The sequence below is a fragment of the Mandrillus leucophaeus genome, unplaced genomic scaffold (genome assembly GCF_000951045.1).
Source record: "Mandrillus leucophaeus isolate KB7577 unplaced genomic scaffold, Mleu.le_1.0 Scaffold157, whole genome shotgun sequence".
NCBI lineage: Eukaryota > Metazoa > Chordata > Mammalia > Primates > Cercopithecidae > Mandrillus > Mandrillus leucophaeus.
Window position 1 is genome coordinate 4,033,807 of NW_012101554.1, and position 15,395 is coordinate 4,049,201.

At 41.0% G+C, this 15,395-nt stretch overlaps 1 protein-coding gene across 1 annotated transcript in view; it reads right to left on the reverse strand.

The window, feature by feature from the left end:
• The window catches only part of PRDM4 (PR domain containing 4), a 28,118-nt gene extending 12,728 nt beyond the window's left edge, over positions 1-15,390 (reverse strand). The window contains exons 1-5 of the mRNA XM_011975545.1: positions 14,999-15,390; positions 11,310-11,443; positions 8,387-8,572; positions 6,109-6,903; positions 890-1,039 (exon numbers count right to left, since the gene is read on the reverse strand). Of these exons, the coding sequence (XP_011830935.1) occupies positions 890-1,039; positions 6,109-6,903; positions 8,387-8,572; positions 11,310-11,443; positions 14,999-15,009 (1,276 nt within the window). The 5' untranslated portion in view covers positions 15,010-15,390. The remainder of the gene's footprint in view (positions 1-889; positions 1,040-6,108; positions 6,904-8,386; positions 8,573-11,309; positions 11,444-14,998) is intronic.
• Between the last annotated feature and the right edge of the window lie 5 nt (positions 15,391-15,395).

The window sequence follows — 15,395 nt, forward strand, 5'->3', positions numbered from 1 at the left end:
CTGTCTCTATAAAAAAAAAATTTTTTTTTAAATAGCTGGGCGTGACTGCACATGCCTGTAGTCCCAGCTACTTGGAAGGCTGAGGCAGGAAGATTGCTTGAGCCCAGGAGGTCCAGGCTGCACTGAAGTTACTGCACTCCAGATGTCAGGCCAACACACTCCAGCCTGGGCAACAGAGTGAGACCCTGTCTCTTAAAAATAAATAAATTAATTAAAAATAACAGAAAACATTATTCTATTGTAAAAATATAAAGCAATTACTATAGAAATAAATCAAACTTCTAAAATCTTTTGTGCTTAAAGCACTGCTGTATTTTACCTAAACTGTCTGATGCTTTCAAATGACTCACACCCAAACTGCAGCTAAAAGAATAATGAACCTAATTTTATATTTCCAAAGAAATGTCACAGTACTCAGAAGCCATGCTAAATTCAAATATTGGTAAAGTCTGGCAATCTACATTCTTTATTCCTTTTTTCTAAGGAGCATTATACAATTTACAAACATTTGATCTAAATCTGTGTCAAGGTTATCAGTGGTGAATTTTCCATGTTTCTATAAAAGAAACTAAGTTTTAAGAAATGGGTTGTTAGAATAATTATTAGTGGATGGGACAGCTGAGAATAAAAATCTTCAAAGACTCAGTCTAGGACTTTTTGCTTTACTCAATACTGATTCTAACAAAGGAGAGGTTTCCCAATAAAGTTTTTGACTTGATTTATTGCTATCATCAGTGGACAAGACTAATATTCCATAAAAGCATAAACCTTAAGCCATAAATTGACTTCTGGTCCAAATAATTACTAAATTATACACATCCACTTTTACAACTGTACCCTACAAAGGAAGAAGAGATGTAATAGTGTTTTACAGTTCCAAGGTTCTTACCAACTTCTGCTCCCACAATTGACTGACGGAGAACAAGCTGCTTTGGGAGAGAAAGCCTTGCTCTGCTCTCTATTGGAGTGTCAGGAACAAAAGTCACTGGTCCATGTTCGGGACAGTCTGAGGGATAGGCGCGGTCACAGAGAGTGCACCCTGTAGATGGCAAATTTGAGCAATACAAATGGGTTTAGTTCAAGGAGGCTAAATTACCACCAGGCTTTTTTTGTTTCTTGTTTTTTGTTTTTTGAGACGGAGTCTTGCTCTGTCACCCAGGCTGGAGGGCAATGGCGCGATCTTGGCTCACTGCAACCTCTGCCTCCCAGGTTCAGGTGATTCTCCTGTCTGAGCCTCCCATGTAGCTGTGACTACAGGTGTGTGCTACCACACCTGGCTAATTTTTCTATTTTTAATAGAGACGGGTTTTCCTCATGTTGGCCAGGCTCGTCTGGAACTCCTGACCTCAGATGATCCACCCGCCTCAGCCTCCCAAAATGCTGGGATTACAGGTGTAAGCCACCGTGCCCAGCCCCAGGTTTTAATGTAAACGCTAATTACTAAAATGTATCCAGTAAGAAGCATGGTTCTAACAGAGATATGCTGATCAAAGACTCACTTCCTTACACTAACAAATATATCCACTCTTACACCACTCTTCAGACTTCAATAACATCTGATTTTTTTCTTTTGATCCAACAGGACAAGTTTCCTATTCAGTGCATAAGAGAAACATTGATCAAAAAATTGGCTGGGTATGGTGGTTCACGCCAGTAAACCCAGCAGTTTGGGAGGCTGAGGCGGAAGGATCACTTGAGCCCAGGAGTTCAAGACCAGTCTGGGGTAACATAGTGAAATCCCGTCTGTTTAAAAAAAAGTTAAAAATAATAATAATAAAAGAAAAAATAGCACTATATTACTTCAACAATCAAGTACATTATCCCTTACATTAAGTAGATAATACATTTAGGTATGATGCCCTAAAGTCCAAAAGATTCCAATTCTGAACTGTAAGAGGAAACTGAGTTGAAATGCTGTTATGCAGAGCCAAAATATGGCCACAGTGGTACAGCTGGCTCTGACCTCAGTCAGTGCCTATGCTCTGACTGTGCTATGAACATAGGCCACTGGGGTCAGAGCAGCTGCACCACTGCACTCTTTTGCTTCACTATAAATAAGATGGTCAACCAAGTTTTGATGACACACTCTTAAGACAAAAACAATCTGCAGCCTGCTCTTTCAAAGGGCAGACAGAATTGTATTCTTGCAGACAGTATTTGCTTAAAATTCTTAGTTTCTTATTTTTCATACGGCCTTTCTTTCTGCATTGGCAGAGAGGATGCTGCCTTTATATATTGTTCTCTATTCTAACTACAACTTCATTTTCACAAGTTTATGAGTGTCCTCCTCCATTTTTGCTCTATTCTTTACACTTTCCACTCTGCTGAAGAACAGTATTTACGATACTATTATTCAACCATTACGTTCAAACTCCAAAACCACTCACGAAATAGCTGGAATACATAAACCTTAGAAGCACAGTCATCTATCTTATTTTCTCTTTTTTTTTTCTAAGATGGGGTCCCGATCTGTCACCTAGGATGGAGTGCAGCGGCGTTCCTGCTTCAGCCTCCTGAGTAGTTGGGACCACAGGCATGCACCACCACGTCTGGCTGATTTTTTAATACTTTTGGTAGAGACAGGGTTTCGCCATGTTGCCTAGGCTGGTCTCGAATGCATGAGACCAGATAGCAACATGGCAAATTATCTCTACCAAAAATACAAAAAATCAGCCGGGCATGGTGGCGAGCACTTGTAGTCCCAGCTACTGGGGAGGCTGAGGTGGAAGGATGGCTGGAGCCCGGGAGGTGGAGGTTGCAGTGAGCTGAAATTGCGCTACTGCACACCAGCCTGGGTGACAGAGCCAGACTCTGTCTCAAAAAAATAAAAATAAATTAATTAACTGTTGGCAAAAATGTAGAGAAATTAGAACCCTCATCCACTGCTGCTAAGATGGTAACATGGCACAGCCACTTTGGAAAACAGTCTGGCAGTCCCTCAAAAAGTTAAACACACAGCAATTTCACTCCTAAATATCCAAGAACATATGTTCATACAAAAACTTGAGAATAGGCGGAAGGAGGGAATGGGAAGTGACTAATGGTTATGAAGTTTCTTTATAGGTTGACCAAAATGTTTTGGAAGGAGACAGTGGTGATGGCTGCACAGCCTTGTAAATATACCAAAAAACCACTAAATTGCACATTTAAAATGTATACATAAATTATATCTCATTGTAACACACAAACACTTAGAAGCGGTTCCATTTGCCCCCTTAGGAAAAATATCAGTAAGCTTATTTAGGCCACCTCTTACCTTCTGCTACATTAATGAGCCTTACATTCATTACATTCTTCGATTAAAACATTTTAAAATTCTAAATTTGAGACTTTAAAAGGTTAAAACTAGTCTCCTCATCGCCTGGATTTTGTGGCACTGAATGGTTCTGGGCTTCCTATTTTTGGCGCTCCCGTTGAGTCTATTTGGAAGCTCCTCTTCTGCTGCTGTATCTTGATATCCCTAGCCCTCTTCTCATTCCATACGCTTACTAGATAATTCCGTTCCACTTCTACAGACACAAATAACATCTTAATGTTGATAATTCTTAAATATTTCCAGACAGATCTCTCTCAGCTCCACACACAACTTTTCATTAGACATCTCTACTGGGTGTCTTACAGACACTGAAATCAACATGTCTAAAACTTGACTGATCGTCACTCCTCCCAAAATAATAAAAATCAAAATCGAATTCTCCTCTGCCTTTTACTACTACCCTACCTACTTAGTTTCTGTTTGTTTGTTTTTCCAGAGACAGGGTCTTACTATGTTGCCCAGGCTGACCTTGAACTCCTGGTCTCAAATGATCTTTCTGCCTCAGCCTCCCAAGTGATGGGATTATAGGCGTGAGCCAATGCATGGCCTTCTCTACTTACCCAGTTTCCGAAGCCAAAAACCAGGGTTTTCTCCTTAATCCTTCCCTCCTCCAACTTTATCCAATCAATAAGCTCAACTGGGCTCTCTGAAAATGTCCTCTATGCTTCTGTATCCTAATTACCTCTACCCTAGATTGGACAATCATCACCTCTCCTATAAATTACAGTATCTTCCACACCTCCTTGCCTCTCAACAAATTTATTCTCACATTGCAGCAAAAGCCCTACCCCAACCCTTACTCCCTAAAACTCTTGACCTGGTCTTAAAAGAGCCTTTGTGTTCTGGCTCCTACTTCTCTCTCACCACATGACCCCTCTCTTCACCCTCATTGTATGCTTCAGCAATTCTGAAACACTCATGATTCTTTTGGTTCTAGGCACTTACAGGTGCCAACTCCTATCTTCCTGACTCTCAACTGCCCACACCTTTCTTGTCCTTAAGGTCTGTGCTAACATGTATGTTACTTCCCTTGGTTAAGTCTTCCCTGACCCTTCCATGGCCTGGCTAGTTGCTCCCCTTCAGGCTACTTTAGTACCATGCACTTAATCCCATCTTCACACTTATTATTACACTGTATTGTAACAGTCTCCTATGCTTCCTACCAGACTGTAAGCTCCTTAAAGGTATGTACACACACCGTCTCTTGGTAGATCGTTCTATCCCTAGCATCTAGCAGAGGCTGCCACATAGTAAGCACTAAAGAGCCCGGCATGATGGCTCACATCTCTAATCCTAGCACTCTGGGAAGCTGAGGCAGGAGGAATACTTGAGTCAAGTCTCTTATACACATCTAGATGTGTATAAGAGACAGGCATAAAGGCTGGGCACAGTGGCTCACGCCTCTAATCCTAGCACTCTGGGAAGTTGAGGCAGGAGGAATACTTGAGTCCTGTCTCTTATACACATCTAGATGTGTATAAGAGACAGGGCCTGCTCAGTGACTCACATCTCTAATCCTAGCACTCTGGGAAGCTGAGGCAGGAGGAATACTTGAGTCAAGTTCAAGACCAGCCAAGGCAACACAGTAAGACCCCCATCTCTACAAAAAATTTAAAAAGTAGCCAGGTGTGGTGGTACACACTTGCGGTCCCAGTTACTCGGGAGGCTAAAGTGGGAGGATTGCTTGAGCCCAGGAGGTTGAGGCTGCAGTGAGACGTGATCACACCACTGCACCCTAGCCTGGGCGACAGAGAAACCCTATCAAGAAAATAAAATAAGCACTCAACATGTTTCCTGCGTGAATGAAACGTAGTGACACCAGTAAATCAACTGTTTTTATATTGTTTTTTGTTGTTGCCCAGTAAGAAAAACTTTTACATGCCCAAGAATAGTAATTTATATGCACCCTGACATTCACCTACATTTTTCCATAGGGTTATAAAAGTGACCTAATAATTTTCACAAGGCATGTCACAAACAACTTTACTAGAATTTACCCCTATAACTCTCTATTTGTGAAATCTTGGGAAATACCTTAACTATTACTGGGCTAAACTGACCTTTTAAAAAAAAATACTGTATTATCATTATGATTGTTTTTCAGAGACAGGGTCTCACTTTGTTGCCCAGGATGGAGTGCAGTACTATTCACAGGTGTGATCATAGCCCACTATAGCCTGAAACTCCCGGGCTCAAGCAACCCTCCTGCCCCTGCCTCCAGAATAGCTGGGACTATTCACAGGTGTGATCATAGCCCACTATAGCCTGAAACTCCTGGGCTCAAGCAACCTTCCTGCCCCTGCCTCCAGAATAGCTGGGACTATTCACAGGTGTGATCATAGCCCACTATAGCCTGAAACTCCTGGGCTCAAGCAACCTTCCTGCCCCTGCCTCCAGAATAGCTGGGACTATTCACAGGTGTGATCGTAGCACAATATAGCCTGAAACTCCTGGGCTCAAGCAACCCTCCTGCCCCTGCCTCCAGAATAGCTGGGACTACAGGCACACACTACCGCACGTGCTAAGCTTATCTGCAAAATACAAAAATGACTACTTCACATTTAATTTCTTCAGGAGGATGCTGTAAGAACCAACTAAATGTATGTATATCATTTGGCTTACTTGAAGAAAAAGCACCACATTAATATAAAGGACAATACCAAGGCAAAGAAAAGTTCCAAGGTCTAGTTACTTTCTATACTCCCTTAATGCCAAACTTTGTGACTTAACTGGTTAGGGATGGTGGCCCTTTTTACAAATACTTCCAAAAAAGAAAGGCTAAGCACACTCACAAATTGTAAACAAGGTTGCCATGTTTTCCTTGTTTGAATTGGAGTCTTCCATTTGCAGTGAAGGTGGTACAAAAGAAAGACTGTCTGAAGATACATCTACATGACCTGTCCCCATAGCAACCTCCTGGGTGATGGAGGAGACAGCCACAGGTTCTAGGCTGAGGCCAACTTCATGGAGGGAAACAGATTCTAGGGAGGCAAGGTTGTGTGAGGTAGAGAGTGCCACGCTTACAGAGTTGGTGCTCATGGCCACAGTGTGGATGGAGTCACTGAGGGCACTGTCAGACATGCCATTGACCCGACTTGCAATGTGGTCTGTCTCCATGACCACAGGGAGCTCCAGGCCATTCCCATGCATGGGTATCACACCACCATGTCCTACAGCGTCTGCTGCAAGGTTGTTGCTCACAGAATCCACAGACAAAGGTTCATGACTTCTGGAGCCATTTGGGATTTGGGAATGGTCGCCTGCAACACCGTCCATTGTAAGCTCCTCTGCCATTCCATCTGTCGAAATTGGGCTGGTAACCCTAGAAACGTTCTCCATAGTGATTGCCGTGTCCAAGGCCACCTCATGGCCATCACTGGGATGAAGACTCTGGGCACCATGTGTGTTCACAGAGCGAGAATCTATTGAAACAATGCCTGGTTCTAATCCAACATTTCCATTGGACTGATAGGGATCTAGTGCTGAAGGGTTATTGGTGATAGATAATGCTGTATTACCATCAACATTTATAGAGTTGGGGTGGATGTACTGAGGAGGTGGTCTGTCAGCTAAATAAGATAAAATGCCTGAGAAAAGGAAAAGATAAGATATCAGAGACTTTTAGTACATTATTGAAGAATTCCAAGCACTAGAAGCTATTTCCTTACAAATATTACTAAGTTCAAATAATCTCCTGCTTCTTCAATTTAATCGATACACATTATTTTACAAATAGCAACATACATATACCATACTTGAGTTTTTTCTGTAAAACTCAAAAATCCTTAAAAAGTTAACTATGTTCCTTTGAAGCTAACTGGGAATCACTAACGAAAACACTACCTTTAATATACATATGGCTGCAATTCCTGAGTCCTAAGGCATAAAATTTGCTCTACTAATTATTAAAAGGTAAAATGATTTAAGCACAGATCTTCTACGTGAAAAATAAAACTTAATTAAATACAATTTAATATAATTAAACTATCATAACACAAACTATTTAATACAAGTCACAATTGTACCTGTTTTATTAAAACAAAACAAATTAACACTTGCGCTTGGGAGGATGTGGTGAAATGACACTAAACTGCCAGTGGGAATGTAAACTGCTAAAACTTCTTTGTGAAGTATATATATTAAGAACCTCAAAAATGTTAATACCCTCTTGTACAAGAAATCCCACTTATGGTAATCTTCTCTAAATCCATTTTGTAAATATTATACATAAAGACATTCATAAGAGCGTTACAATGGTAATAAAAGCTGGAAAAACCAAACTGTCCAACAATAAAGATAATAAACCATCAAATACCCATTCAGTAGAAAGTAATGCATCATTAAAAAGGATAATTATGAAAACCACGTAGCAGCAAAGGAAAATACCCACGTAACAGCAGAGAAAAAGATAAAGTGAAAAAAGTAAAGATAAACAATTGTACAGAAAGTATGGTCTTGGGCCAGGCACAGTAGCTCATGCCTGTAATCCCAGCACTTTGGGATGCTGGAGTGGGCATATGGCTTCAGTGCAGGAGTTCGAGACCAGCCTGGGCAACATGCCAAAACCCCATCTCTTTTTTTAAAAAAAGTTACTTATAAAAAAGAAAGAGAGTATGGTATGGTCTCAAGGCAGGCATGTGCCTGTAGTCCCAGCTACTCAAGAGTCTGAGGTGAGAGGATCACTTGAGCCTAGGAGTTCCAGTCCAGCCTGGGCAACATAGTGAGACCCCATCTCCGAGAGAAAGAGAGAGAGAGAGACTCTCTCTGTACTGCTTGACTGCAATTATAGCTGCAGAATTATAAAGACTGAATGAAAGAGATACTGGAAGAAAAAGAAGAAAAATTATGTGCAATTAAGAAATTCAGCTTAGTCAAACTGTATTAATAATGTGTTATACGCACACTTTAAGAGGAAAAGTACATAAATATAAACAAAGATATTTTTCCTGCCTAGAGATTAATATCTAACAGTGACAAACAGAAAAAAGTGTAATTCAGCTCTTCAGGAACTAAGCTTAAAAGCTGGCGCCATTCTTTTTTTCTAACATCCCAAATAACTATAACACTTACCAGGTAGAATGGTTCTGAAATAACTGCTCTCCAGGTGAGGGTAAGGTGGTGGAGGTAGGGTGTAGTTTCTTTCAGGTAACCCACACATCACCCCTCGATCTCCAATACCCATTGGGAGCATTAGAGACAGAGCAGAAGGCAGAGAGCTCAGGGAGGGACCCAGGTTTGGAATTGCCACTGGGAGGCCTACAAAACAAAATTTTTTTTCTCAGTTAAAAGAAAATAGGTAACTAAAAGTTCTCACGACAACCACTGGCTAAATTCTTAGAAAGGTTTTTACATATGGGCAAAAATCTCACCTAGTACCCCTTTTCATCCTTAGATAGACGATGTGCAAATATCCACAAATAGTCCTAAACAAAGTAGTCGTAGTCCCAAAGATAGTTTTTAAGTTAGTTCTAAACTGGCAAGTTAATACTCCAATTGTCTGTATTGTGCTTAAATACCAAAATATTTAATTAATTATCGATTGATTTGAGACGGAGTCTTGCTTTGTTGCCCAGGCTGGAGTGCAGTGGTGTGATCTCGGCTCACTGCAATCTCCGCCTTGAGGTAGGGTTCAAGCGATTCTCCTACCTCAACCTCCTGAGTAGCTGGGATTACAGGCACACATCACCACACTCGGCTAATTTTTGTATTTTTGCTAGAGACAGGGTTTCACCATGTTGGCCAGGCTGGTCTCGAACTTCTGGCCTCGAGTGATCCACCCACCTCAGCCTCCCAGAGTGCTGGGACTGCCACCGTGCCCAGCGAAAATATTTAATTTAGAATTAAAAACCGAGTTTAAACACAAGAAAACAAATTATACACAGAAAAAAATGGAAACATAAAATATTCACAGGAGTGGTCCCTAGGTAGCGATAGTATGAAATTGTTTTGGTATTTTTTAAACTTTATTATATTTACCATTTTATATGGTGAGAATATTTCATTTCTACTCGGAAAATAACGTAATTTAGTTAGATGTAAAACTGTACATGTACATTTTCATACAATCTTTTGTACATATGCTATACTTTGTGATTTAAAAAAACTTTAAATGTGAGATTGTATCTACTTTGAGTTATATGTACTTCCAAAGTGAAGTGACTTTTACTGTGCTTAAGTATCATAATAAATACCCATCAACTAGGTCAGGGCCGATTGGCATATTTTTGCTAGGGGCAATATTTTTTTTTTTTTTTGGGACAAGGTTTTGCTATGTTGCCCAGGCTGGAGCACAGCAGCATGATCATGGGTCACGCAGCCTCAGCTTTCCGGGCTCAAGTGGCCCTCCCATCTCAGCCTCCTACGTAGCTCCTACATAGCTGGGACTACAGGCATGTGCTACCATGCCCAGCTAATTTTTATTTTTTTCTTTGCAGGGATGGGGTCTCCTTATGTTACCCAGGCTGATCTTGAACTCCTGGGCTCAAGTGATCCTCCTGTCTTGGCTTCTCGAAGTGCAGGGATTACAGGCGTGAGCCACTGTGCCTGGTTGGCAATATTTTTTAATAAGTTTTCCTCCTTAACAAGAGTGCCCACTAAAAGGAATGCCTACAAAACAATCAAATGGGTTAACCACTAATAATTTTTAAAAATTTCTTTTGTGGACACTTAAATGTGAAGAGACCCTAGTTTCGATGAATCTTATTTAACTGCTGCATTTTATTAATTAAGCAAGTAATTCTCTTTAGAGAACTATTTAAACAAGATATAGATTTATTTACACTAACTCCTACTTTGACAAAGAAAGTCCAATACATTACAATGTCATTGATCCTAAAGAACTGACAGCTTATCATTGTAATAATCAATAGAATATTTATTCCATTTATATTCCATTTCAATGGAATAAGAAAATGAAGCTAGGTAGAAAAAAGGTTTTAAAAGTACAGTGATGGCTGGCATGGTAGCTCACGCCTGTAATCCCAGCACTCTGGGAGGCCAAGGAGGGCAGATTGCCTGAGGTCAGGAGTTTAAGACCAGCCTGGCTAATATGGTGAAACCCTGTTTCTACTAAAAATACAAAAAATTAGTCGAGCGTCGTGGCACGTGCCTATAGTCCCAGCTACTCGGGATGCTGAGGCAGGAGAATTGCTTCAACCCGGGAGGTGGAGGTTGCAGTGAGGCGAGATCGCCACCACTGCACTCCAGCTTGGGCAATAAGAGCGAAACTCCATCTCAAAAAAAAAAAAAAAGAAAGAAAGAAAGAAAATTAGCCAGGTGTAGTGGCACGTGCCTATAATCCCAGCTACTCCAGAGGCCAAAGCAGGAGAATCATTTGAACCTGGGAAGCAAAGGTTGCCGTCAGCTGAGATCGTGCCCCTGCACTCCAGCCTGGATGACAGAGCGACATTCTGTTTTAAAAAAGAAAAAAAAAAGTACAGTGATAGGAAGAGTGAATTTTTCCTATACTATTTTGCTGTGTATGGAGGCTCATGAGGCGTTCCATGTAAAAGCCCCATGTAAAAGTACCATACTACTTTCCACATAATTTTAGACCTGGTGCATCTGCAGTTATTGCCATTTAATTTCAAACCCAGTGGAATATAAAGTCCAATTCCCCATGCTCTCTGGGAAGAGTTATTAGAGTAACTTTAACTGATTCTCTTCTATTAACCCAGGGACAGAGTACTAAAGTGTGAACCAGATGAATGGGCAACCCTAAATAAAATGCCAAGTTAATTACAGCTCTAGACAAAAAGCTACCAACTTAGAAGAGGACTATCAGAAAAAAACTGCTACTACTATCCACTAGAACTCTAATATTCTACCTCTACAAAAACCTTCTTTTCCATTACCTATCACATGTCGAACCACCATTCAGGCCTGCTTACCTTCTCCCTTCTACCCTTAAAGGGGCTCTGATCTCTTCTAGACTCCATTTAGAATTGATAACACAGTTAAGTGTTGAAAGCAGTAGGTCTCCCTTACCACTCACCTGGGGCAGGGATGGCACTGTGAGTGGGTGAGGCAGCCAATCCCAGGTGACTTCCTGAGACTGGCAAGGCATTGCTCACAGAGGATGAAGTCAGCTGCTCCATCCCCACTGGGCTCAGGTTCATTTCATTCATTCTAGAAAAGAACACACACAACTAGTTACGCAAAAATTTACTCTGATGACTCTGTATTAAGATACTGAAGAAACTGAAACAGTGGGGATGGGGAAATGGGACTTGGCCAACTATTCACTTTTACACTCAACAATTCTCTTAGACAGCTAGTGCCATATTCTTTCTACTGATAAGAAAACTGAGATTGAGACATTAAAAAACTCAATTCAATGTCACATAGCAGAAATAGGATTTGAATTCTGCCTTGCTCGAAACTCTAGGCACACCATCTAAAGCAAGGTTTGCAATCCTTAGAGCACATGGCAATGACAGTTTGTTTTTTTTACATCACTCAAGCTTCGTCTTTTACAATATTTATTTTTCTCCAAATGGCTTATTATTTCAAACCAGTAGTTTTTTAGGCAGTGCATTTTAACTTACTCAAATAAATGTTACTAATCATTTCCAATAGGAGTTAAAGATCCAAATTATCAATGATGTGAAAAGCACCATATTTTCCCCATTCAGCAACAGTTTACTAAGATTCTGTATCAGTTTTTAATGTCCTAATATTAATGTCCTCCACATATTGAGGGTCACTATGCAAGCTTTGCTACCACTTCATTTACAATGACTTCAAATCCTCACACCAATACTGCAACGTAAGATAGATGAGGGAATTACGGCTCAAAGAGGCCATGTCATATGCCCCAAATCACATAGCTGTTAAGTGAAAGAACACAGATTAAACTGCAAAACACTGCCAAAAAGTTTTTCATTGCACCAAACTTTTTTTTAACTACAGACTATTGTTGGCAAGGTGAAGAATCTAGAAATCACCTTTTCTATGCAATCCATCTTGCACTGCCATTACAAATGTCTTTCGAATAAGAGTAATACTGATTTGAATAAAACAGCACTGAAGGCTATTATCAAAAAGTATTAGTTCTTTTATCAGAATTCAGAGACTGCCATATTACAAACATTATAGAACCACTAGGCTAGCCAACAAGTTATCCAAAAGGGGCTCTCTAATGACCTCCAGTCCTTACACTGAGCATCATAATAATGAATTATTCTCTGCGTATGGGAGGGCTGAAGCAGAGAAGCAGAGAAGAGGAATCAAATGAGGTTACATATTCTTCAGCAGTGAAATCAAATCTAAATAGGTTTTTAATTCTGAAAAACGGCAACGCCATTTTATCAATCAACCTGAAAATAATAATAGCTAAAATTTATGGCTCCCTTACCACGTGCTACGTATTGGGCTAAGTGATTTACATGTAACTATCTCTCTTAATCCTTTTGTTTTTGTTTTCGTTTTTGAGACAGGGTCTTGCTCAGTCGCTGCAAGCTGGAATGCAGTGGCATGATCACAGCTGACTGCAGTCTCTACCTTCTAGGCTCATGAGATCCTCCCACTTCAGCCCCCCAAGTAGCTGGAACCACAGGCATGTGCCACCATGCCTGGCTAATTTGTTTTTATTTTGAAGAGATGGGGTCTCCCTATGTTGCCCAGGCTGGAGGTCGGTATTATTCTTAATCCCACTTTAAAGATGAGGAAACTTAAAATTCAGTGATGCTAAGAAACTTAACCCAGAATCACATAACCAGTAAGGAGAGTTGGGATTTAAATTCAGATCTAATTTAAGAAACCAAAGCTCTTAACTATAGTAAGAAAAAGACATTACAATAAAGGAACTATATTGCCTTTTACACAGTTGCAATACATTAGGGCCTATCTACTTATATTGTGGCGTATATTTAAAGTTCCACATAGACCTGTTTCCTGCATTATGATATACCCATAAGTTTCACCCTTATCCCTGGCCATGTATCCCATAAAACTAAGCTCTAAGACATCAATAAAATGTAAAAGGCCAACGTAGTACCTTGTATAGAACAGACATTCTGAATTTTTTTTTCTAATTGGATGCAGCAATGCTAACTCATCATCCTTATGAGAAAGACAGCTAGAAGCACCTGGCAAATGAGGTACACCTTATGAAGAACAGCATGCTAATAACAGTTTTTATTAGACTATAAAGCAGGCCAGGCGTGGTGATTTACACCTGTAATCCCAGCACTTCGGGAGGCCAAGACAGAAGGATCGCTTGAGCCCAGGAGTTGGAGACCTCCCTAGGCAACACAGTGAGACCCCTGTCTCTACTAAACATTTTTTTTTTTTAAACTTAGCCAGGCATGGTGGTTCGTGCTTGTGGTTCCAGCTACAGGGGAGACTGAAGTGGGGAGGTCGGGGCTGCAGTGAGCTCTGCTTGCACCTCTACACTCCAACCGGGGTGACAGAGTGAGACTGTGTCTTAAAAACAAAAAAAAAAAAGCAAACAATCCCTGTAGCCTAAAGAAAACATATCTCCTTAATTTTGAAAGCTGCTGGGCTTGAGTTGATTTAAAACAGACTTTTCCCATAACTCTTTATAGCTACAACCATAATTAAAACACTACAATCACTACAGCCATAACAGCCTACTTAACAAATTGGTTACAATATTTTTTAAAAGTACAACTACAGGTCTGCACCTTCAACTCTCATTCTGAAAATTCCTGAATATTTATTTAATCTCAAGATAAAAATCAGCATGGTGTTTCTAGGTTGAGTCCTAGGCCTTCTCAAACCAGAGTTTAATGAGAGAGGCTCAGCAGATTTCTGCTTTGTTGTGAGTCACTAAAACGTGATGACCTCAGCAGCCATAAACCAAAGGTAATGAGTATCCCACAGAGAGAAGGCAGATGAAGGGAATGTACAATATGATCCTCATAAGACTTTCTCATTCTAAAATGCAATTCTATTCTCATTTTCTTTCTCCTATGAGATTCTAAGAAGCTATCCCGGAAGATGGCAAGAATCAAGATACTAAGCTCTATCTTACCTACTCATTTAGGGTAAAATAATTTCCTACACAGTTCTGCACTTTATGTGTGTGTTTCTAATTGACCTATGCAACCATCTGCCAGGTGCTGATTTTACACCTCTTCGCATAAAATATAAGAAACTAACTGAAATGCAGCCACTTTGCAAAGTGGGGCTTCAATAATTTCAATGAATTTGTGCCTTATCTTCCTCATTCTAAACATACGGCCTTTGAAAGGGTCTTGAAAAAACAGCCAAATACAACAATTTCTTTGGCCTGCTTCTGTACTTAAAAGTACTTTAAACATCAGCACGAAGCTTGCAGAATTAAGAACTTAATTCCCTCACTCTATCGTCCCTGCCATACCAGCAAAACTCAAGGTGAAGCATAATGAGATAATAATATACGGTGGAATCCAGAAAAATATATTAAACGCTCAAATAACTGAAAGACACAGGAAAAAGGTGTCAACAAGCCAACAATAAACGTGTGACTATTGGGAACAACTTTTCACATGTGGAGTAAATTAGGATGCACGAGATTACATTCCATCCAATACTTGTTTCTGGATTTCTTGTCCCCTTTTCAAATCACACCTGTAACCTTCTTAATGGCACCAAAAACAATGGCACTGACCCTGGACACTCACTTGCTAGATAGTTTCCAAAGATGTCACCAGTGCTGAAGCCCACCTCCCTACTCACCTGTGATGCATCAGCTTGGGGCCAAATGTCAGAGAAAGGAGCGCTCGGGTGGTGGGGAACAGGCATCAGGGTTTGCGTTCCACGGTCACGTGCTACCGCATCTTGCTCACAACCGCTGCACCGACGCGGCTACTCGTCCCCGGGGTCGCCCGGGGCCGCCCAACTTCTCCCGACGGCCGGTGGCCGTGCACCCCGTCACGGGTTGGGGCATGTCGGGGAACACCCGGGGCCTTCCGTCCAGAAGCTTCGGGAGGGGGGCTGCCCAACCTGGGGGAGTGGGACAAGAGCGGTCACCAAAACCACAACGAGGTCGCAGCTCCCATCTTCTAGCCACCTGAGAGCCCCAGGCGCTGCCGACACTGCCTCCCAAGGGCTGCGGATTAGCCCGCCCGTTGGG